This window comes from Strongyloides ratti (assembly GCF_001040885.1).
Source record: "Strongyloides ratti genome assembly S_ratti_ED321, chromosome : 2".
Lineage (NCBI taxonomy): Eukaryota > Metazoa > Nematoda > Chromadorea > Rhabditida > Strongyloididae > Strongyloides > Strongyloides ratti.
The window spans coordinates 10677978-10700879 of record NC_037308.1 but is presented as its reverse complement, the minus strand read 5'-3'; the positions used below and the strand labels follow the sequence as shown (position 1 = coordinate 10700879).

Here is a 22902-nt window from a genome sequence, read left to right as displayed (position 1 = left end):
ATTTATTTGACATATTATTACAATTTTTTTTTCGTATATTTTAAGTAAGTATTTATGATCTTGCAAATTGTCATTTTATTAAGTTAAAAAAAAGTTTTCACAAAAATTTTTTTTTGCTATATTATATATAATAGTTTTTATCATAATTATGATAATTACTTTCTTATATTATTTATATATATTAACATTAAGTAATAATTCACATCTCTTTTTCAAATTTATTATCAAATAAGTATATGTCTCAGTATTTTTCTATTATATTTGTATTCATTTTTAATTTATCATTTAAAAATATAATATAAATTTAGAAAAATGTTTAATTTAAATATTTAATTCACCTAATTTATTATTCATTTTATATTATAGCATTTTAAGATTTATTAAAATGTAACTAATATACTTTAATAAAAATAAACGTTAATAATTAAAAAAAATTATTCTAAATCCATACAATAAATAAAATTATTTATATTTATCTTATACAATTATTTATTTTCAACTTTATTGTCTTTTTTTTCAAACATATCATCATTATTTTTTCAAAATGTATTATATATATAACTTTTTATTGTAATATTTTTACATTACTACTATAATTTGTTATTTTTAAATTCAAAATTTATTAAAATTATAATATTTAGAAAAATATATTTATTTTAATGATAACATAAATTTTAACAAAAGTATATGTTATTTTTAAAAAATAAAAAAAAAACAAAAATTTTTAGATAAATTTATTTTGTAATTTTATTATATTTTAAATAAAGTAAAAGAATTTTTGAAAAAAAAATTAATATGTTTACTTTGGAATATCATTTTTAGTCTGTCTAATTTAAAAGTATAGAAAATGTAAATTTAACATTTTCTTTTTCTAATTTTTTTTTTAAATATTTTAATTTAGAAAATAGTTATTAAAATAGTTTAAAAGTTTAAAAACTAAGTAGGACCATAATTTTAATTATTAAATTAATTATATATGGCATCCATCATCTTTTTAACAAACCTCTCAATCGTTTCTTCTCTCTTATTTTTGCCAAAGTCTATGGCTGTAGTGTGAATGTATTAAGAGTACATAAAACTCCACTTTATTAGTAGGGGCGGCTTGGTAATCGTGTAAAGAATGTTTTAAAATGTATCATATTTTTCTTTTCATTTTCTAATTCGAGAGATTTTATTCATCTACATAAATGTTTCTTTTTTTTTATAGTTTTTAAATGAATAGTCAGATTGAGGATAAAAAATTGAGGGAAGATAATGATGCAGATAATAAAACTCAGGAAGACTCAAGTGATGTTAATAAAAATACAGAATTAGAAAAATTAAATTCTTTTAGTCATAATGCTTCTTCAGCTTCTACATCATCTCAAGCAGATAATGGTTAGTTTATTTTTATTATTTTATTATATTAAATCATATTTTCAGATGATGATGAACCTATAACAGAAAAGTATATCATTCAAATGCTCAATGAATGTTGTAAAGTTTGTGACTTCACTAATGATATTAATTTAGAAGAGATAGAAGTTAGTTTCTATTTTTTTTTTAAATTATCTTTTTTTTTCAGAGAAAACGAGGAAAATTACTGGAATTAGTTGAAATTTTTTCACATCCTGGTTTTGAACAAACACCAGAATTATGGGATGCTTTAACAAAAATGTTTGCAGAAAATGTTTTTAGAGTTCTATCACCTCCAACAGTTGGTCCCAGTGGAGAATTTGATCCAGAAGAAGATGAACCTCAGACAGATCCTTCGTGGCCCCATCTTCAACTTGTGTATGAGATATTTCTTAGAGCTATTGGATCTACTGATTTTAAAGCTCCAGTGGCTAAACCTTTTATGGAACGTGATATGTTTGCTGTCAAAATACTGGATCTTTTTGATAGTGAAGATCCAAGAGAAAGAGATATTTTAAAATCAACAATTCATCGTATTTATGCAAAGTTTCTTCCTCTTAGAACAACATTAAGAAAACACATAAATAATATTTTTTATACATTTATTTATGAAACCGAAAGACATAATGGAATAGGAGAGTTATTAGAAATATTGGGAAGTATAATAAATGGATTTGCTTTACCATTGAAAAGTGAGCACAAATGTTTTTTGTTTCGTGTCCTTATGCCATTACACAAGCCCAAATGTTTATCCCTTTATCAAATACCACTCTCATATTGTGTGGTGCAATTTGTAGAAAAAGACCCAAGTTTGTCTGAACAGATTATCCTTAATTTATTGAGATATTGGCCAAAAAATAATAGTTCAAAAGAAATAATGTTTTTAAATGAAATTGAAGAGGTATTGGATGTTATGGAAAGTAAACATTTTGAAAGTGTTATGATACCATTATGTCAACAATTAGCAAAGTCAGTGTCATCTCCTCACTTTCAAGTTTCTGAAAGAGCACTGTTTTTTTTTAATAATGAGTATGTTATGAACCTTATTACAGAATATGCCTCAACTTTGATTCCAATTGTTTTCCCTGCTCTCTATAAAACAAGTAAAACTCATTGGAACAAGTAAGTTATAATTTAAAAGATAAGTTAGATTATTATTTTAGAACAATTGGTGGTTTAATATATAACGCGATGAAGGTTTTTATGACAGCTAATCAATGTTTAGTAAATGAATGTACTGAAAACTTCAATAAAGAACTTCAACGACAAGAGGAACAACAAAAAAATAAAGAAAAAATGTGGAAAAAAGTTGAAAGATTAGCGAAAGAAAATCCTTACTATCATATTTATGCTGGTCTACAAGATGACTCAAAATCTTCAAATGACGGTACTTTGTAGAATGAGTTTTATTTTTGGTCTCATATAAATACTTTTTTTTATATATGTATTGTATCTGTATTATATTTGTGTGTTCAATAATGCCTTTTTCTGAAATTTTCATACAAATTCGTGTTCCATAATCAATGGGTCTAATAAAATTTGTATACACATATTTAAAATAACCATTTTTCATTTACATAAATAAACTTTCTTATCGTTAGTAAATAAAAATACATCCATAGTTTTATATTATCTGTTTGAATTTAAAAAAAATCTAAAAAACTCAGCTTATTTTAGAATAAGATGGTTGTTCTAAGTGGAAAGTTGGAATAGGGTATACAAGAAATTTTTAAACGTTAACATTTTTTAAATTTTTTTTTGTTTTTTTCTATTTTGATAGTTTTTTAAATGTAGTCTTTTTTTTATAAAAATTTATTAATAATATTTTAGGTAATATGACAAGTTCTGAAATTGCTCTTTGTAAAGAATTAATTCATGAACATTTCGGTTCTAAATCTGTTCTTGTCGCGGATTTACTTCTTTCTGAACCACTAACACTTTTAGAATTGAAGAAAATTTTGATAAAACAACTTACAATTGGAGAAATTAGAGAAATACTTCTTATTTTTGATCATCATCAAATTTTAACATATTCCATTGGAAAAATAAATACATATTTTATGGTTGCTGAAAATATTATTCGTTTAGCTAGAGTACCACGTTTATTAAAGGATATTCAAAATTTTTTTGGTAAATATGGTGTTGGAATTGTCCAATTTTTAATCACACGAGGGCAAACAAGTATGTCAGATTGTATTAGAAATGTAACACAAAAATTAGATGGTGATATTAGCGATATTTCAAAAGTTTTTAGAAAATTAGCAGAGCAAAGTGTTATCAAGAGGAAAGCAACGGTTCTTAATAATGATCTTGGTTACCCAACATATGTTCAAAATGAAGATCTTTCTGAATGTCCAATTATTGTTTGTGATGGAAAGGAGAAAAGCATTGTAGTAGAGGGTATAAATTGTATTAAAAAAATTAAAAAAGTATTCGATGATGGTGATAGTGATATTTTGTGGACTGTAAATTGGTTTCGTTGTGATTATCTTGTTAGGGATTCACAAATTACACAATTACTTATACTTTTTGCTCCAACTCATCCTGATACAGTTGGGATAATTTCAGCATTAATGAGAATTGGTAATACTAGAAATAATTTGGATGCTGCTTGTTCACAACCAATATCTGCTTTTGATGTTATTAAATCTGCAAGTATATCAAATGCAAAATCTAAAGAATGTATGGATTTATTAAGGTGTTTAAGTGAAGAAAGTAATGGTGTTTTAAGAAGAATGGGCGAAGGTAATGGTGGATTGTATATAATTGACTATGAAAAAGCTATTGAAGAATTATTGGTTAAAAACGTACAAGCATTTATTAGAGAAAGAATAGATGATAGAGCAGCCAGGATCTTTTGTTTGTTAATTAAAAAAGGATATCTTGAAGAAGATCAAATAGAAAGACATGCTATGATACCTTCTAAAGAAGCAAAGGAAGTATGTTCACTATTATTAAATGAAAGTCTTATAGAATTAAGGCACATTTCAAAAACAGGTGATTTTGCACCATCTAAAACAATATATCTTTACTCAGTTAACCTAAAACATGTTGCTAATTATCTTTATATGTATTGTCTTCAAGCTCTAAGAAATTTAATTCATAGAAGGCATGCACAAGCAGAAAAACATCGCAATCTTACTGTTAGGGTTTTAAAAAGGGATTACATTGTAGAGACAATTAAGAATGATGCCAATTTAAGTGATGAAGATAAAGAATTGCAAGTACAGGAAGCCAACGATACATTTTTAATAGGTGATGATGCCGCTGTATATGAAAAACTAAAAAATGATGAAATAGGTTTATTTGCAAGAGAAATTGAGGCTGAAGGAGTTGCGTTTTCTGCAATACAACTTTTAAAATTTAAAAATACAACTAAACCTTAAAAGTAGACTTTGAAAATATTATTTTATTATTTATTTTGTCTTAATAAATTTTTTACTTATTGGTTGCATAAAAAATCACATGTAAGAAAATCAACAAAAAATTTGATGTAAACTACTAAATGGAACTCTTAATTAATTTTTATTTAGATTACCAAAAGTAAGCTCAAAAAAAAGTTAATTTTTAATCAAAGTTTACAATTATATAGTACAAATGAGAAAAATAAAAAAAAATCCGAGATCAGCAGAACCCTCCGACTTGCTCGGTATAAACTTCAATAACATCATCCTGATCCATCTCTAAAGATTTTGGAGTGTCCGTATTCTCGATACGTTTTCCATCAAACAAAAAACGTAAACTGTTAGGACTAACACCCATACGATCGGCGTATGTTTTTTTTAATTTAGACATAGTTGTTGTTTTCTTAACTTTAAAGTGAACTTCATTAGAAGCCTAAAATATGTTATACTTTAAATTACCTTTTTTAACTTACTTGTCCCATAACGCGAAGCCTTATAAAATCATCTTCATTTTCCCCGGCAGTTGATGATGCGGTATTATTACCAACAGAATTATCAGGTGTTTTATCGTTATCTGACATGTTTAGTTGTAAACTAAAACAATTTGAATTAGTCTAAAAATTGATTCATTAATTTTTGTAGAAAAAAATTTTAAAATAAAAATTATTTTGCAGTGAATTCCTTAAAATGAAACGAATTATATCGCATTTAAAATCACTTTTCCAAACAGGCTTTATTTGTTCGTTTTAAGATCAAAACGCGAAGCGGCAAATTTGAATTTGATAAATGGTAAAAGTAAATATATTTAATCTAGTGATAATTAATAAAAAACGAATATTTTAGTTGGTCAAACTGTACATATATTACTTTGAGATAAGTAATTTTTATAGTGTCGTTCATATACAATTTATTCGCATATCTTGTACTTTGTATCATAGAAGATTTCTTATATCACGTAATATTAAAAAATAATCATAGTATCATCGTTAGTTTTTTTTGTTCAACATTTTACTAGTAACTATTTTAGAAAACTATATACTCAATATTTTTTTTTGAAAATTAAGTCATGTTGAGTAGGGGTTTAGATGATATCCGATCACCGAGAAGGAGAAGATATTTATGTGATATTTCAAACGTTGATAAATTATCACGACCAAAAAATGTTCCATCAACATGGCATACAAAAGAGGACAATGATAAATTTTTTGATCAGTTAGGTGTAGATACATTTACCATTGCAACTGGTTTGTGTGTTTTAAAGTGTGGTTCGAAAGGTTTTTTAGGATATGAAGAATTCCGAGGTGTTGCAGTATTTGCTAAAGATTTTATGCATCGATGTAATTTTATAAGAATTTATCATATAACGACATTTGAATTATTATATGAGATTGAACTGTGAGTTTTTAGTAATTTTTGTTATGTCATTTTTTTAGCTTGGATATGTTTTTATTTAAATTACATAGAAGTGATCGGAAAAAATTGACAATAAAAATGGGTATTCATTACGCTGATATGATTTTTGCTGAAAGAGGTGATATGTTGCAATTTAAAAGAAAGTTGTGTAGAATTGGTATTGAAAAAATTAAACCATGTAGGTTGCTAGTGACAAATCCTTTAAATATATTTTTTAAGCTCTTGTAAAGCGGATTCAAAACTGTTGGGATAATACAAAGAAAATACTTGGAAACGTTATACACGAGAAAAAGTCAAATGAATCCGCAATTGTTAATTCAGTTAATGAATATTCATACAATGATTCAAATCAGTTTTATACACCTATGTCATCTAAACTTTTAAGTAGGAAAAATAAATCAGGTGATTTTTCTAAATATGACAGAGGGCAGCGTTGTGGCATTAAAAGGAAGATTACAGTAAATGACCAAGACTCTGTTTATTGTGATGTAAAAAGACAAGCAAAGGATCAAACAAATTCAAAAATACGGGTAGTTAATTATACTGTTTATTCTCCTAAAACACCTACTTCAAGAAGAACCCCAGAACTTATTAATTTACCTCCATCACCACCTGAAACACCTAGGGGAATTCTAAAAGGACATGGTCAAACTAAATTAGTTTTAAATAATTGTAACGATGAAACTTTACATGTAGTAAAAAGCGAAATCAAACAAGTAAATTTTAATTCTACTGAAGCTTTTACTTTAGGTCCTTCGGAATCTGTAGGTTCATAAAGTACTTGTATATTTTATTTTATAGCTTTTGCCACCACCACCTACTTTAAAGGGGGCTGTTAGGACTGTTCCAAGACCATGTAGGAACCCTCCACCACCACCTCCCTTAGAAAATAGAATTTTAGTTAATAATGACAAGACTCCAACAACAAAAGTAATTCCTTCTGATTTACTAGCTGAGATTCGCTCAGCTCCTCAATTAAGAGGTGTTTCAAAAATTAATGGAAATATGGCAACTCCACACAGTCTTTCTACTGCTCAATCTCCTCTACATTTGATTCGTTCGGCTATGTTAACACGACGAAAAAGTATAAAAGAAGACGAATCAGAAGATGAGGGGACACGAAGTACATTTCACGACACAACTGATTGGAGTGTTAATGAAAGATATCATGAAATGAGATATCCTCTTAAGTAATATTATATAGAATTTTTTTATTAATAATAATATAAATAGTGTAAAATTTCTTTTAATTTTTCTAAATTTTATTGTTTGCGTACTTTTTTCCATAAATAATTAATAAAGTAATTTTTATATTTTGTATGATAAGGTAATTATTATTGTTTATTGGAAATAAAATGTAATTATATATATCTAGTTAGTAGGCTTAAAGATACAACAATTACTATATTTGCTCCATATATCCATTTAGTTATGAGATATTTTTGAATGGTAAGTTTTGTCACATTCATTATAATCAGATTTTTGTACAAAATAACTAGTTATTTTGAGGTCAAATTATTAATAAATATTGGAGAATCTACAAATGATATTTAATTTTAATTAATCTTCAATTTATTGATTTATGAAATATTTAAAGGTAAAATTTTTACACAATAGTACCACTTTACAATGTTTATGGTAAAAAAAGTTATTTTAATTTTTGCTTTGGTATCTATTTTTATTGCCGCTACTTTTTGTGATGAAAAAAATAGTAATAGTTTAATGCAATCAGCCCATAATAATATGGATAAAGAAAAATCTAATGCAGTTGATCATGAAGCAGACAAAATGGTACATTCTCCAATGACTTCATCAGCACCAACTGAAGAAGATGCCGTTGAACCTATTTCTCAGGAACATTCAACCACTAACAATACAAAATCAAAAGAAGATAGTGTAAATCATTCTCAAACTATTAAAATTTTAAAATTTCCATACTTTATTTTCTTAGTTTTATATTTTTTTAACAAATAAGCATTTAAAAATAAAAATTTTTTTAATATAATTTTTTATAAAAAAAATAGAATTTTTTACTTTTTATGACTGTAAAAGTTTATCATTTTTAAACAAAATAATAAGACAATTTCATATTTCATAATCTATCAGTTACAATTGATAAGATTAATAGATGTTGTATTAGAATGACTTCGACATAAGTTGTATATACAATTATAGTAATTTTAACATTAAAAATACTTTTAAAATCATAAATTGATTTTATACTTTTAGTGATAATGAGTACTAGTAAAAGTTATAATGACACTTGTTTAATATGTGGAGCTCCAAGTAATGGTGTTCACTTTCAAGTAAATAGTTGCAGGTATGTTTAATAAATAGTAAAGTTACTAATTTATTTTTTTGTCTAGAGGTTGTGCTGCTTTTTTTAAAAGAACAAAAACTTTAAATTTAGATTATAAATGTAGAAGAGGATTAAAAAATTGCGAAATTGTTTTTGGTAAGATAATTAAATAATGTAATTATTAATTTATTTAAAGATAAATTTCAAAAATGTCGGTATTGCAGATACATGCGTTGTATTAAAGTTGGTATGACATTAAAAACAAATAATAAAATATCAAAAGTTGTTGAAACAACAGAAGAAATAAGAAATACTGAATTTAAATCATATAATAACTTTGAACAACAATACGTCACTTTAGATTATAACCAAAATAATATGCAGAAGACAAATTCCCATCAATCTACATATATGTCTATAGATGATTCGATACCACCTACTCCAAAGTCATGCCCATATGCATCATTTGACAATCCTATTCTTCCACTTGAAGGAGATTTTCGATTAATGGTTCAAAATATTAAAAATACTTTCAAAATGCCATTGTTAGGAACATCAAAGTTAGGTAATTTACCAATAACTTGTATTCAAAGAGTAGCCCTGGCAATAGAAAATTACTTTCAAAAGTGGAATTTCAAACATATATCTGAAATAAAAATTGTTAACACAGTTAAAGCAATTCAATTTTTAGAATATAAGCAAAAATCACTAACATTTATGGCAGAATTGTTAATGCATCTTCCAGAATTTGTACAACTAGAATTGACTGAAAAATTGTATATCTATAGACATTTTTGGCCTTTATTCTCAACTTTTGAAAAAATTATATCATCAAATATGATTTTTGGAAAGCAATCTCAGAGTCACTTACTTATCTTGAGTAGTGACACAGCTTATAGATTAGAAAATTTCTCCTTTGAACCAGATCTTATAACTGCAGAAACAGCTCAAGAAATGTCACGATTAGTTAAACCAACACATGAATTTTTTATTAGACATTTGTATACACCTATTCAGAATATGGAACTAGACCAAAATGAAATAGCTTTTATAACTTTACAAATAATATGGTCAGAGAAAAAAAACCCTGGTTTATCAGATGAGACAAAATTATTTATGGAAAAAATGATTAAACTTGCTAGTAATGAACTTCATAATTATTATGTACATCATAAAAAACTTGATAACTATGCTTGGAGATTAGCTGAAATGATGAAACTTCTTCAAAATGCTCAACAATATAGTGAAAAATTAAAGGAAACATTTTTGGTAGCTAAAATTTTTGGTATCTTTGATTGTAGTTTTTCAGAATGTGAAATCAGTGCTATGTACTAGATATTTTATTGTAAAAACTAATAATTCAATTGAGCTTACATAAATAAATAAAATAATAAAATAAATTTCTAACTCCTTTTTGATAACTTAAAAAAGATATGATGTAATTAGAAAGTATTCATATTGGTTCTCTAGCAAGAAAGAAAACGGTAGTATATTAAAATTAACAAAATTTTCAATGTTTCAGATTGGCGCCGTTTTCCTTAAAACTTTTGTCTTTTTTAAAGGTCATAACGCAAAATTGATGACAATACCTTATTATTTTACATTTTACTATTTCCAACATACTTCGTGCTAGAATATATTAATCTCATTTTTTTTTACCAAAAACTATATTTTTATTATTTTTCTTTTTTTTATTATTTTTATTTATAGTCAAAGGAAGTATCTTTATTTTTAAAATGGTTAACGAAATGTCTACTGAGTGTGAAGTTGGGCAGAATTATTCCAATGGACATATTATTCTATTTCAAGGAAATTCAAAAAAAGTTGGTTGTGGTGTGTATCATGAATTTCATAGTCTTGAAGAAGTTTTTGAGAAATTTATGGAAGATTATAAAAATTTTGGTGATTTACCACCTCCAAAAAAAGGTAGAAATTATTCTAAAGTTAATGTTCGTAACATTTTAAAATATGTCGGAAAAATGCATAATACATGTTTAATGACATATTCTGAAGAACATAACAAGTATAAAACTATGGATAAAAAATGGATATTGTGTAAATTTTATATTTATCTTAGAAATTATATTACAAGTCAAGATCATGAAAAAATAGAAGAACGATTTAAGAATTTAAAACCATTAATTAATTTTGATTAATATCGTCTAAATTTGCTAATGAAATTAATTTTTCTCCTCTGTTGATTTGTGAATTACTTTTGTCTTTTCTTTATTTATTTAATACTAGAAAAAATAAATTGACGACGATTAAAAAATAATTTGTCATTAATTATCAAGATTTTTTTTAATTGTCAACGGATAATTTAGACTTTTTAGTTACTTATCGTAAATTCGAATAATGGTAAATTTATAAATTAATCTTATTCAAATTACGCGATTATAATTAGCAAAGAAAATCAGTAAATATGAATACATTAATTTATTTTAAAAATTAAAAAGAAATGCATATATATTTATAATTTTTTTTCAGAAAATATTTAACTTTATAAAATGGTAAATAGTTTTATTTTAAGTGTTTTAGTAACAATAGTTTTTATTTCTATTACTCAATCATTTTGCTGTAAAAAAAAAGATAATAATAGTAGAAGGACAATTGAAATTAAAGTGTCAAATCCACAACTTATTAATCCACGTAGTAAAGATGTAAACAGTATTAAGTCAGAAAAAAGTAGTGAACAACTATCTAAAGAAGAAAAGAAATAATATTGAAATAACAATTTTAATTTATAAAGTAATATAATTTTTTTATAAAATAAATGAAAATGTTATCATGATTAAAATTTTATGAATGTATATAATACACGTTGTTGATTAAAATACACAATAATATATTTTTTTAATCAAGACGATGACTGAAGATGTTTGATAATTCATCTACTAATGCTTCATGACGGAAGGATACTCTAATATCTGGAACATTTGTTCTTGAAACATCATTACCCAATACTCCTTCTTCTTTATAATTTGGTCCCAACCAATGAATTTTAACATTATCTTCAAAACCGGATTGCATAACAGAATTTCTAGCTAATTCACACATGTCACAAGTTGATAGTTTCCATACTTGAGCAGCAATTGAATATTCCTCCATCAAAGCTTCTTTTGTAAAGTGGAATTGCAATGGATCATCAGTTGAAAGGGAAACATTAAGTCCTTTCATCAAATATTCAGGTAATGGATTTCTGTGATAAGGGATAAAAAGTGAATTATTTGACAATGGTGACATAGCAATTCCCATTTGAGTAAGATAAAAAAGATATTGAAGAACAGGAACTTTTCGAAGCATTAAACCATGTGCAATAGATTCAGATGTAAGGAATCCTGTAATTAAATGATTAATTGATCCTGCTTCACCACAATGTGGTCTTAATGAAAATGTATTTAATCCTCTAGATCTTCTTAAAGCATTTAAAACAGTTATATTAGCATACATGTAATACAAATAATAATTGTAAGGTGGATTTTCACTATCTCTATATTCAGCTGGTTCTGGTGTTGACTTGTCAAAATGAACATATTCATGTTTAGATTCATCATCTACAGAATCAATACCTGAAACTTGAGTTAAAAATCTATGAAGATCGGGATTAGATGATGGATCATTTGAAACTTCGAATAATGGTGTAAAAATATTATCTAAAATTTCACCAAAATTATCTATCATTTTAGAAGCTTTATAAATGTCATAAAGTCTTGGAATTTGAATTAAGAATCTTGAATTTGTAGACCAGACATCATGTTCAATAGCCCATTTAGCTAATTTACTCCATTCATTTTTATTTCTTCCATAAATACTAAGTCTTGGTTCAATATTTTGATACTTAGATTCTTCTAAATCAGTAAAAACTTCTTTTAAAACTTCAGCAAAATATTTACCATTGACATAATTGTCAGTTTTAATAAAAATTTCTCTTAAAGTACTTTCACCAACAGGATTATATTTATGATTAAATTTATCAAATCTATGAAAAGTATTTCTATCAGCATGAACATCAAGCATATCAACAGATAAATCATAAGGTGTAATACCAAGATTTTTAAAAACTTCATCCATTGTAACTGGTTTACCATTTTTAACCAATACAACGACATCTTTTTCAGTTTTTATTTTTTTCTTAATAAATCTAAGTAAATGTTTTTGATTCATACTACTTGAAGCATGTATATGAGTATCAACTTTTCTTATATTATAAAAATCTCTATGTGGAACAGATTTTTGTTCATGAAGTTCACGAAGTTCATTTAATAAAACATGAAGTTGAAATTTATTTTGTAAGTAACTTAATCTTCTAAAGCAAAATGATTTCAATGGTCCATCTACAATAAGACCAACCATTTTTTCTGTATCTTTTAAAAATTTTTCTTTTGTAAGATAATATTTTCTAAATTTTTCTACAGGTTTTCCATTTTCATCACAAATTAATGTTATTCCACGATCATTTTTTAATATATATTTTTCAGGAAATTTTGGTACATCAATATTTAATTCCCAATGATCCTCTGGAGGTTGTGGTGGATGAAAAGAAGTGCTGGACACTAAAAAAATGATAAATATAAATAAATTTATAAAATATTTTAAAAAAAAAATAAGAAGTGCTAAGCATAGACTACATAAAATGTTATAACTTATATGTTGGATAGAAAAAAAAAATTAATGTGAAAAGAAAAAAAAAACTAGCAGAATATCTATTGATATAAATATTTTATATCATGCAGGTTAGCAAAAAATCAGGATTAATATTGGTATTTTCTATATTAGTTATTAGATACATAAATCTTCAAAACTACTACCTCCATTAATTGATAATTTGTTTAAAGAACTAAGGCTAACAATTGATGAATCACGACGAAATATTGAACTGTATCCAGCATCATTTTTATCCTCCTTTCCAGGTACAGAAACTAAATAATTTTAAAAATGGAAAATTATAATAATATTATTAAAAAAAAAAAACCTTGAAAAAGTGAATACTATAGTTAAAATTAAAATGTGCTTATATAGAAAATAATAACATGTATAAAAACACGATACTCTTTTACCTACATATTGAAAGTACTGAAGCATAAATATTAAGTTGTAATTTTTTTGTAAAAATAAGATTATTGAAAAAATTATATTATGCGAATTTTTAATTAAATAATAAAACTTACTGGCATCTGTATTTTTTCTTCTACATTTAGGTAAATTTTTAGGATATACACCAGATATAAAATTTTTTGTTGTTGTTGGAAAGTAGTTTCCTATTAATTCCATATATTCAGCACGTAATTGTAAAGCTTCTATTATTTGTTGAGATGCTTTAACAATATCTTCTAAAACTAAACCCGACATATCTTCTCCAGTAATAGCCATTCTTTGATAATTAACATCAATAGCATCTCGGAATGTATGCATTTCAACATGTTGTAAATCTTCAATTTGTAACATTTCTTCTTCATTTAAATCCTTATTATTAATATTTTTAATAATTTCCTGAGAAAATGGTATTATCTCTTTTTCATTTTTCAATGGAATTTCCTTATTTTGAGGTGTATCATTCACTTTAGAATGTATTGGAGGATGACTATTGAATGATTCAAGACGTGCCCTAAATATTAATTTAATGTTTAAAATGTCAATATTTTTAAATGTTAAAATATATTTGAATAAAAAATTAATTGTAAAATAGGTTTTAAGTGCATACAATCACGCAAAAATTTTAAAAAATAAAACAACTTTTACAAAACACATATAGATAGACAAATATTAATTATAAATATCATTAACTCACTGCAAAGAAAATCGTCGCTTTTCTTGATCATTATTTTTAAACTCGAGACTGGAATGTTTTTGTTATTATTTAATTAAAAATTATTTATTAATAATGCAAAAAAAAAAGTTAAAAACAATTTTTTTTTATATGGCTTTGAAAACTTACCTTGTTGATATTTCTCTTTGTCGTTGCATTCTTCCTTCCTGAATCTCAATAGGATAATGTGGTACTTCAAATGGAGATGATACAACATGATTTGCATCACTATTAGAAGCTTGAAAAGGACCAGAATCAAATATCTCAGAATCAACACTTTTTAATGAAATATCATTTATATTAACAAAATGTTTATTTTTATTAATCATTTTATCTAAATCCTTTTCATTCTCCTCAATGTCAAAAGTTAATGAATCAGAACAAGTCTCATCAGTTGGATTAAAAAAATTTACTGAAGTTTTTGATATTTCATCAGACATAATTAATAACAAATTTATAGTCTAGAATAAAGTTTTTAAATATTTTAAAATATTTATAATAAAATAAGAAGATATATATAATATTTTATAGAAAAAAAAAGTGATAAGAATTAAGTACTGTTTTATTATATAATACGGTTATGATTAAAAGTAAAATAAAAGGCTTAAAGAATCGTAAAATTGCTTTTTTAATGATAAATGATACTTTATCTATTTTAAATCAAATTTAATATTAATTATTAGAAAAAAAAAGTAAAAGGTGATAAAAAATAGTAAAAAATTCTATATATAAAATAATAAAAAGTTAGTAGTATAATCAAGTGATAAAATATATGTATTGAAATTTAATAAAGTGTCATGGAAACAGAGAAGAAATTGTTAGTATTTAATTAAAAAGCAACACTTCTTGTTAAAGAAAGATGATAAAAAAAAATATTAGTATGTTTTTATATTAGTTATATAAAAATAATATAGAAAAAGATATAAATAAATTAAATATAGCTTAACATTATATTTTTTTACATTGCTTAAGTATTTTCTTAAATTTTATTTAAAGAAAAGATCAATGAAAATTATACTGTTTATTGATATCATATGTGTATTCATTCTAGTGTGACCTAACTTAAATATTTTTGACTCTTTCCAAAAAAAAAAAGTTTTTAGTAAACAATATATTAGTAATAAATACAATGAATAATATTCTATAGTAGTTTGCCGTGGACATTGATAATATATAATAAATTTAAGTAAACAATTATATTAGACAAATTATTTGGTGTTGAATATTAACAAATTTAAAAAACTATGTCATCACTTTTTTTTACTTGCATATGAATTAATATTTAGATAATAATACAATTTAAATTCTAATGCTTGGTTAGCATATTAAAAAATAATATAAATTTATTGGGAAAAAAAAATTTTAGCAAACTAAATAATTATTTGTTATATATGTTAAAGATATAAAAGCAAAAAAATGTCTGTGTAGAATAAATGAATTTAAAGAAGAAAAAAAAGCTATTATCCATTTATAAAATAACAAAAATAAATTTTCATCTATGATAATTTAAAAAAAATAAAATAAAAAAAGTTAGGCATCGTGTGTATATATTTTCCAAATACTAATAAATGATGTGTCTTCTTCTTTGAATCTATATTTACCAGTATATTTATATGATAAGAAACTTTTTCCTTTTTAATATGTTTATATAAATGTTAGCAAATATTTTGTCATATTTTTGTACTATTTTAATAAAAGATGCTAAATTACATTAAAATTGTATTTTATTCTTTTTCTTAATGTATGATAAAAATAATATACGAAGCAATATAAGAATTAAAATTAAACAGGTTTTAACGAAATAATCATATTTCTTTATTCATAAAAGGAAACTTTTTTTACAATAAACAATTAAATAAATCTACTATTAATTGAATGAATAAAACAATGACACTGGATTTTCGAGGAATATTCATATAAGAATATAAATTAATAAAAATTTGTGTTTAATTAAATTTATATCTTTCTTAACCTAATATCATGAGAATCAAAAATTTTTTCAATTTATTTATTATCATTTTTTCTATAATATTTTTGAAATATTTAACAAATGCTACATTATCAGATCATTTTCAAAGGTACATTTTGAATAATCTTGATCCAGGTTATTTAAAATATTTTACAAGAGAAGATCTTGGAAAAAAAGCAAGTTATGGAGGAAAGAATAATGATGATAATGTTATTAATAGACGACCTGTTATTATTATACATGGTATTTCTAATAAACTTCAACGGTTCCAAGTAAGTAAAACAATATACAAAATGTATGTGTATAAATATGTAATAATTACTATAGGGAATGATAAATAAATTAAAAGAAAAAGGATATAAACCATGGGAAGTATATGGAACAACATGGGGAGATGGGGGTAAAACACCGGCAACTTTAGTTACAGCAAGATGTGAATACATTAAAGTCATAAGACAATTTATAATAGCTGTCTCCAAATATACAAATAACAAAGTAGATATAATAGCATATTCAATGGGTTCCCCATTAGCTAGAAAAGCCATTAAAGGAGGCAAATGTGTAGATACCGGAGAATATTTGGGTTTGCCTCTAAAAAATGTAATACATACATTTATTAGTGTTGCAGGAGCAAACTATGGTTCTTCATTATGTATTTATCCTATTCCAATAAGTGCCTGTAACAAATTAAATGGACTATATTGCGGATCAACTTTTATGGAAGATACTAATTCTGAAAAAAGATATGAAGGAGAAAAAATATATAGTATTTTTAGTATACATGATGACAAAGTTGGAAGTTATGGATGTGGGAAATACCTGAGTCCAATTATAGGAGGCGATGGATATATTAAAAAAAGTAGAATGAATCACGATGAGGTAATGGATGAAACCAGAGAAATTCAGATAACTCTTTTAAATCGTGATTAATAGAAAAAAAAAATTGTATCAGTTTTACTGAGGGTCGATTAACTTTTATTTATAACCATTCAATGACAATATAAAAAAATAATTATAATTCATACTATTCACATGAATGCATGAGAATATTTTAAAGGTACTTTGTAAATAAATGTTTTTAATGATTTTACAATTTTGTTAGAAATCGACAATAAAATAAGCTTAAAATATCCGTGTGAATGGTTAGATGAGCCATCATTTATAAAGAACCTCCACGAAGACGGAGAACCAAATGAAGAGTTGACTCTTTTTGAATGTTGTAATCAGAAAGTGTTCTTCCATCCTCAAGTTGCTTTCCGGCAAAAATTAATCTTTGTTGATCTGGAGGGATTCCTTCCTTATCTTGAATCTTTGATTTGACATTATCAATAGTGTCAGATGGTTCAACTTCAAGAGTAATGGTTTTACCTGTTAAGGTCTTAACAAAAATCTGCATACCTCCACGAAGACGAAGAACCAAATGAAGAGTTGATTCCTTTTGGATATTATAGTCAGAAAGAGTTCTTCCATCTTCAAGTTGTTTTCCGGCAAAGATCAATCTTTGTTGATCTGGAGGAATTCCTTCCTTGTCTTGAATCTTTGATTTAACATTGTCGATGGTGTCGGATGGTTCTACTTCAAGAGTAATAGTCTTTCCTGTTAAAGTCTTGACAAAAATTTGCATACCTCCACGAAGACGAAGAACTAAGTGAAGAGTTGACTCTTTTTGGATATTGTAATCAGAGAGAGTTCTTCCATCTTCAAGTTGTTTTCCAGCAAAAATTAATCTTTGTTGGTCTGGAGGAATTCCTTCCTTATCTTGGATCTTTGATTTGACATTGTCAATGGTGTCAGAAGGTTCAACTTCAAGAGTAATAGTTTTACCTGTTAAGGTCTTAACAAAAATCTGCATACCTCCACGAAGACGAAGAACCAAATGGAGAGTTGATTCCTTTTGGATATTATAGTCAGAAAGAGTTCTTCCATCTTCAAGTTGTTTTCCAGCAAAAATTAATCTTTGTTGATCTGGAGGAATTCCTTCTTTGTCTTGAATCTTTGATTTAACATTGTCGATGGTGTCGGATGGTTCTACCTCGAGAGTGATGGTCTTTCCAGTCAAAGTCTTAACGAAAATCTGCATACCTCCACGAAGACGAAGAACTAAGTGAAGAGTTGACTCCTTTTGGATATTGTAGTCAGAGAGAGTTCTTCCATCTTCAAGTTGTTTTCCGGCAAAGATTAATCTTTGTTGATCTGGAGGAATTCCTTCCTTATCTTGAATCTTTGACTTAACGTTGTCAATAGTGTCAGATGGTTCAACTTCAAGAGTAATAGTTTTACCTGTTAAGGTCTTAACAAAAATCTGCATACCTCCACGAAGACGAAGAACCAAATGAAGAGTAGATTCTTTTTGGATATTGTAGTCAGAGAGAGTTCTTCCATCTTCAAGTTGTTTTCCGGCAAAGATCAATCTTTGTTGATCTGGTGGAATTCCTTCCTTATCTTGAATTTTTGATTTGACATTGTCAATGGTGTCGGATGGTTCTACTTCAAGAGTAATAGTCTTTCCTGTTAAAGTCTTGACAAAAATTTGCATACCTCCACGAAGACGAAGAACTAAGTGAAGAGTTGACTCTTTTTGAATGTTGTAATCAGAAAGAGTCCTTCCATCTTCAAGTTGTTTTCCAGCAAAAATTAATCTTTGTTGGTCTGGAGGGATTCCTTCCTTATCTTGAATTTTTGATTTGACGTTGTCGATAGTGTCAGATGGTTCAACTTCAAGAGTAATAGTTTTACCTGTTAAGGTCTTAACAAAAATCTGCATACCTCCACGAAGACGAAGAACCAAATGGAGAGTTGATTCCTTTTGGATATTATAGTCAGAAAGAGTTCTTCCATCTTCAAGTTGTTTTCCAGCAAAAATTAATCTCTGTTGATCTGGAGGAATTCCTTCTTTGTCTTGAATCTTTGACTTGACATTGTCAATAGTGTCGGAAGGCTCTACCTCAAGAGTGATAGTTTTGCCTGTCAAAGTCTTAACGAAAATTTGCATGGTTAAAGTTTAGTAATGTACAAATTCTGAAATAAAAAAAAATTTACTAAATTATTAATAAAAATAAAATTGTACGTGACATATATATTGACCACAACGAATAAGTTATATGCAAAATAATGACTTTAAAAAAATATATATATTTTTGGTTGTAAATTTAGTAAAAATATCTAACTTCACTAAAAATATATAATTACTATCTATCGACTTTGATAATCCGCAAAACAAAGTATTTTATAAATGCGCCATACCAGGAAAAAAAAGACAAACATAAACTAATTCTCACTAATACTGCTAATCAATATAAGTGAAAACAACGAGGAACGCAGTACGATAACTTAAATGAACATTAGAGACTGTAATTTCAAAATGACCATATGGGTCAAAAAGGCTATCACGAGGTATCTTAATGTCTACCTCAAAACAATAGACTCATATAAACAGAAAAACAGAATAGAATATAAAAGTATTAAAATATTAAGAGACAAAAATTTTTATATGTAAAAATTGTTGATTAAAATTAAAAATATATACTACTCATCATTTAAATATTTGTCATCGTCATCTTACTCTTATCACATGGTCATATGTTCTTTTTAAGAACAACAGATATCGGTATAAGAGACGATATAAACACTGCCGTCATCGAAAACATGTTAAAGAAATTATATACGAAAATATGTTAAAAATAACAATAAATAAGGGAAAGATACAACTAGATGGACATTAAGAAATAATAAACAGTAAATAAATTTTTTTGAGATGTAAACAAAGCTATTTATCAACAAATAATTATTAAGAAGTTAAATATAACTAAATTTATCAAAAAAAACAATTTTATGAACAAAAAAATGAATGACAACATCTATCGTCGAAATTTGAAATCGATAAGAAATGGTGAGGATAAACAAAATACAATATCGCACAAGAAAAACTACATTTTCCCAACAATTATGTTTTGACGACAATATATTGTCCATTGTTAGTTTTTATGGGTGGGGGTTTTAAATCCATCAACGGTGATCACAAAAATTAGGTTGAGTAAATATCAATTATGGATATGGGTATTTTCAACAAATAGATACACAAGGTGTTTCACGAAAGTCTTTTCCCTAGACTTTATATAGTATATACTGTACCAATAAAAAGAACTTTAAAATTTATGTGTAATATTTTATTATTTTGAAATAAAAAATACACTAATATTTAATTATATATTTTCTTTGTAATGATAAGATGATAAGGGAAGAATTTTTTTCTTCATTAAAGATATTTGGTTAACAGTAAAGAAAATATATATTTTTTTAAATAATGAAAAATGATGTGAACTTTTATAATGACAAGGCGACAAGGGAAAGAAGTTTTTTTTTTTAAGATAAAGATAATTGATTAGCAGAAGGAAAAGAAAATGGTTTTTTTTAAAAAAAAAAGAAAATTGATCTTCAATATGTGAATAGTTTTTAAAATAATTCCTAGAAAAATATTTTTTGTATTAGATATGCCAGGCTAATTACTAAAGTATTTATAGCTTAATCATAGAAAAAAAAAGAATCCTTGAATTTCGAGCACTACAAGTATAAATATGAATAGTCAAGAATTACTTTAAAGTGGATAATCTTTAAAATAAAACTATTTTAGGATATGTAAAATAAAATGGGTTTATTGGTAGTGTAAAATATTTAATTTCTGAATAAGAGTAACAAAAAAGTTGTTTGATAATTTTAAAGAAAAATAGTATTCATTGCTATAAATACTCTTAAATGCCAGGTTTTGAAATCTGGCTACTTTATAAGGCGTTTGAGATTCTATAATAAATTTTTGAAGTGTATGATGAATTTCTTTTCATTTAAATGCACAACACTACATATTCTTTGTCGTCGTTGCATAGGCGGAGCATGAACATAGAATGTGGAAATTTTAACATCCGTAGAATGCAGTAGAACATACAATATTTTTCTATATATTTGTGAATCTATTAAATAACAATTTTAATACTCGTTAGTGGCTTTATCATATTTATGAATGTTCCACCAGTTTTCTAGTAGTTTCTCCATCATTCCAGTAGTATTAGAAGATATAGAGAAAAAAAGATGACGACGTTGTCTTGTACTTGGGTGACTAATAAAGGGTAGAATATGTAACAAACAAAGTATAATCTTTCAACTTTTGTTTTTTACTACAAAGGGAAAAGCTTAAAATATATTAATAATCAAATGGGATAAATTTTATATTTAAAAATTTTATCGTAGTTTAAAGAAAGAGAAAATTACAAAAAGGTATCTGTTGAGAAGTGTAAAACTTTGTTTTTAAAAATAAGCTTTGTATTGATTAGAACTACAGGACAGTCAACTATAGCTTATATTTTTAAATTTTAATTATACCTTAGTGTAGAACATAGACATTATGTAGAATAAAAAAAAATCTTCGTTTCATAAATCTGAAGATTTTACGAATGAATGATGTATTTATGGCAGGGATTTTGAAATATAATGAAATAGTTGATGGTAAAATATCGTTTTTATAGTGTTTGGAGGCTGTACGTTTTCATTTTATAGTATATTTTTTATGACCTTTAAAGCTATCTCGCCGTATAGTATTTCTCTGGAAGTACATTAAAAGTTCAGTGGTGAAACAATTACTAATATTATCATATATTGTTAAAATAATACAAGTCATTTTTTTAACATAATATTTATCATGCATTAAACTCATAGATAATAGCATAAAAAATTATCAAAGAGAAATCTCTATGTTTTTAAAATAGCATTGTCAAAATAACAACATTGACAAAGATGCAAGATTAAACATTCTGAAAAATGTACATTAAATATCTGATGCAATTTTATTTGTTTTTAAACAGTACAAATTGTCGTTGACGTGGTTTTATCGTCATTTATGATTAAAAAAGAGAACAAGGTATTATTAGATAAAAAGAAAAAATCAAAAAAAAATATTTTATAAAATCAACCGGTAGTAGAAATAAAAATATAATTATGTAGGGTATTTAACAAACTCCATATCATCTGGTGGTTTTGTTTCAACTTTTCCCTTTTTAACTTCATCCCAATTAGTACTCAAAACAGTTCCATTAGACTCAGAGAAAGATTTTATCATCGCTTTTTTTGTATCATCATTGCTACTTTCATAAATTTTTTGGAATAAGCGATTAATGTCATCTTTGCTATCATTCTCCTCTTCTGCTATTACTTCCTTTTCAATAGCATCCCAATTCCTTTCTTTTTTAGGTTTAACTTCAACTGGTTTTTCCTTGGCTGCCTTGAATACTATAGGAGCTGGACCAGGTAATGGAGATAATGACGACCAATGTGTACCATTTAATTTTACCAATTTTACTTCAATTCTGCTTCTTGTACATTTCAAAGTTGTTTTGGAAAAATCTATTTTGTCATACAATTTAGATTCAAAGATTATTTCATCCTTGTATTTAACAATAAGACTATTATCGTCAAAGTCATATGAGAAAGTACAATCAACAACGGAAGTTCCCTGTTTCAAAATTGTAATCGTAACGAGGTTTTCATTTTGATACCAATCAAATCTAAATAAAATAAATACATAAAATAAAAGTCTTAAAACTTACTTTGGCAAAGACGTCATCTCCAT

At 25.8% G+C, this 22902-nt stretch overlaps 10 protein-coding genes across 10 annotated transcripts; 6 read left to right on the top strand and 4 right to left on the bottom strand.

Annotated features, from left to right (window-relative positions):
- Window positions 1-1214: 1214 nt before the first annotated feature.
- On the top strand, window positions 1215-4781 carry SRAE_2000342100 (Serine/threonine-protein phosphatase 2A 56 kDa regulatory subunit epsilon; the record flags this gene model as incomplete). The annotated part of the gene is made up of 5 exons (XM_024654612.1): window positions 1215-1377; window positions 1423-1523; window positions 1565-2517; window positions 2559-2782; window positions 3226-4781. 5 exons carry the CDS (start codon window positions 1215-1217, stop codon window positions 4779-4781), a joined length of 2997 nt encoding a protein of 998 aa, XP_024507966.1.
- Window positions 4782-5019: 238 nt separating this feature from the next.
- SRAE_2000342000 (Small ubiquitin-related modifier 1) lies at window positions 5020-5380 on the bottom strand (the record flags this gene model as incomplete). Its single annotated transcript, XM_024654611.1, has 2 exons — window positions 5020-5232; window positions 5273-5380. The coding sequence occupies 2 exons, from the start codon at window positions 5378-5380 to the stop codon at window positions 5020-5022; spliced, it is 321 nt and encodes a 106-aa protein (XP_024507965.1).
- Window positions 5381-5865: 485 nt separating this feature from the next.
- Window positions 5866-7406, top strand: SRAE_2000341900 (Pleckstrin homology-like domain-containing protein; the record flags this gene model as incomplete). The annotated part of the gene is made up of 4 exons (XM_024654610.1): window positions 5866-6194; window positions 6233-6390; window positions 6432-6976; window positions 7014-7406. The coding sequence occupies 4 exons, from the start codon at window positions 5866-5868 to the stop codon at window positions 7404-7406; spliced, it is 1425 nt and encodes a 474-aa protein (XP_024507964.1).
- A 528-nt stretch (window positions 7407-7934) lies between these two features.
- On the top strand, window positions 7935-9846 carry SRAE_2000341800 (Nuclear hormone receptor, ligand-binding, core domain and Zinc finger, nuclear hormone receptor-type domain and Nuclear hormone receptor, ligand-binding domain and Zinc finger, NHR/GATA-type domain-containing protein; the record flags this gene model as incomplete). The annotated part of the gene is made up of 4 exons (XM_024654609.1): window positions 7935-8106; window positions 8442-8532; window positions 8579-8667; window positions 8708-9846. 4 exons carry the CDS (start codon window positions 7935-7937, stop codon window positions 9844-9846), a joined length of 1491 nt encoding a protein of 496 aa, XP_024507963.1.
- Window positions 9847-10247: 401 nt separating this feature from the next.
- Window positions 10248-10667, top strand: SRAE_2000341700 (Enhancer of rudimentary family-containing protein; the record flags this gene model as incomplete). Its single annotated transcript, XM_024654608.1, has 1 exon — window positions 10248-10667. One exon carries the CDS (start codon window positions 10248-10250, stop codon window positions 10665-10667), a length of 420 nt encoding a protein of 139 aa, XP_024507962.1.
- Window positions 10668-11018: 351 nt separating this feature from the next.
- On the top strand, window positions 11019-11231 carry SRAE_2000341600 (Hypothetical protein; the record flags this gene model as incomplete). The annotated part of the gene is made up of 1 exon (XM_024654606.1): window positions 11019-11231. One exon carries the CDS (start codon window positions 11019-11021, stop codon window positions 11229-11231), a length of 213 nt encoding a protein of 70 aa, XP_024507961.1.
- Window positions 11232-11364: 133 nt separating this feature from the next.
- On the bottom strand, window positions 11365-14757 carry SRAE_2000341500 (AMP deaminase 2; the record flags this gene model as incomplete). The annotated part of the gene is made up of 5 exons (XM_024654605.1): window positions 11365-13064; window positions 13320-13430; window positions 13680-14116; window positions 14300-14347; window positions 14447-14757. 5 exons carry the CDS (start codon window positions 14755-14757, stop codon window positions 11365-11367), a joined length of 2607 nt encoding a protein of 868 aa, XP_024507960.1.
- Window positions 14758-16297: 1540 nt separating this feature from the next.
- SRAE_2000341400 (Lipase EstA/Esterase EstB family-containing protein) lies at window positions 16298-17216 on the top strand (the record flags this gene model as incomplete). The annotated part of the gene is made up of 2 exons (XM_024654604.1): window positions 16298-16558; window positions 16614-17216. 2 exons carry the CDS (start codon window positions 16298-16300, stop codon window positions 17214-17216), a joined length of 864 nt encoding a protein of 287 aa, XP_024507959.1.
- A 229-nt stretch (window positions 17217-17445) lies between these two features.
- Window positions 17446-19278, bottom strand: SRAE_2000341300 (Polyubiquitin-C; the record flags this gene model as incomplete). Its single annotated transcript, XM_024654603.1, has 1 exon — window positions 17446-19278. One exon carries the CDS (start codon window positions 19276-19278, stop codon window positions 17446-17448), a length of 1833 nt encoding a protein of 610 aa, XP_024507958.1.
- Window positions 19279-22269: 2991 nt separating this feature from the next.
- SRAE_2000341200 (Suppressor of G2 allele of SKP1 homolog) lies at window positions 22270-22902 on the bottom strand (the record flags this gene model as incomplete). Its single annotated transcript, XM_024654602.1, has 2 exons — window positions 22270-22837; window positions 22880-22902. 2 exons carry the CDS (start codon window positions 22900-22902, stop codon window positions 22270-22272), a joined length of 591 nt encoding a protein of 196 aa, XP_024507957.1.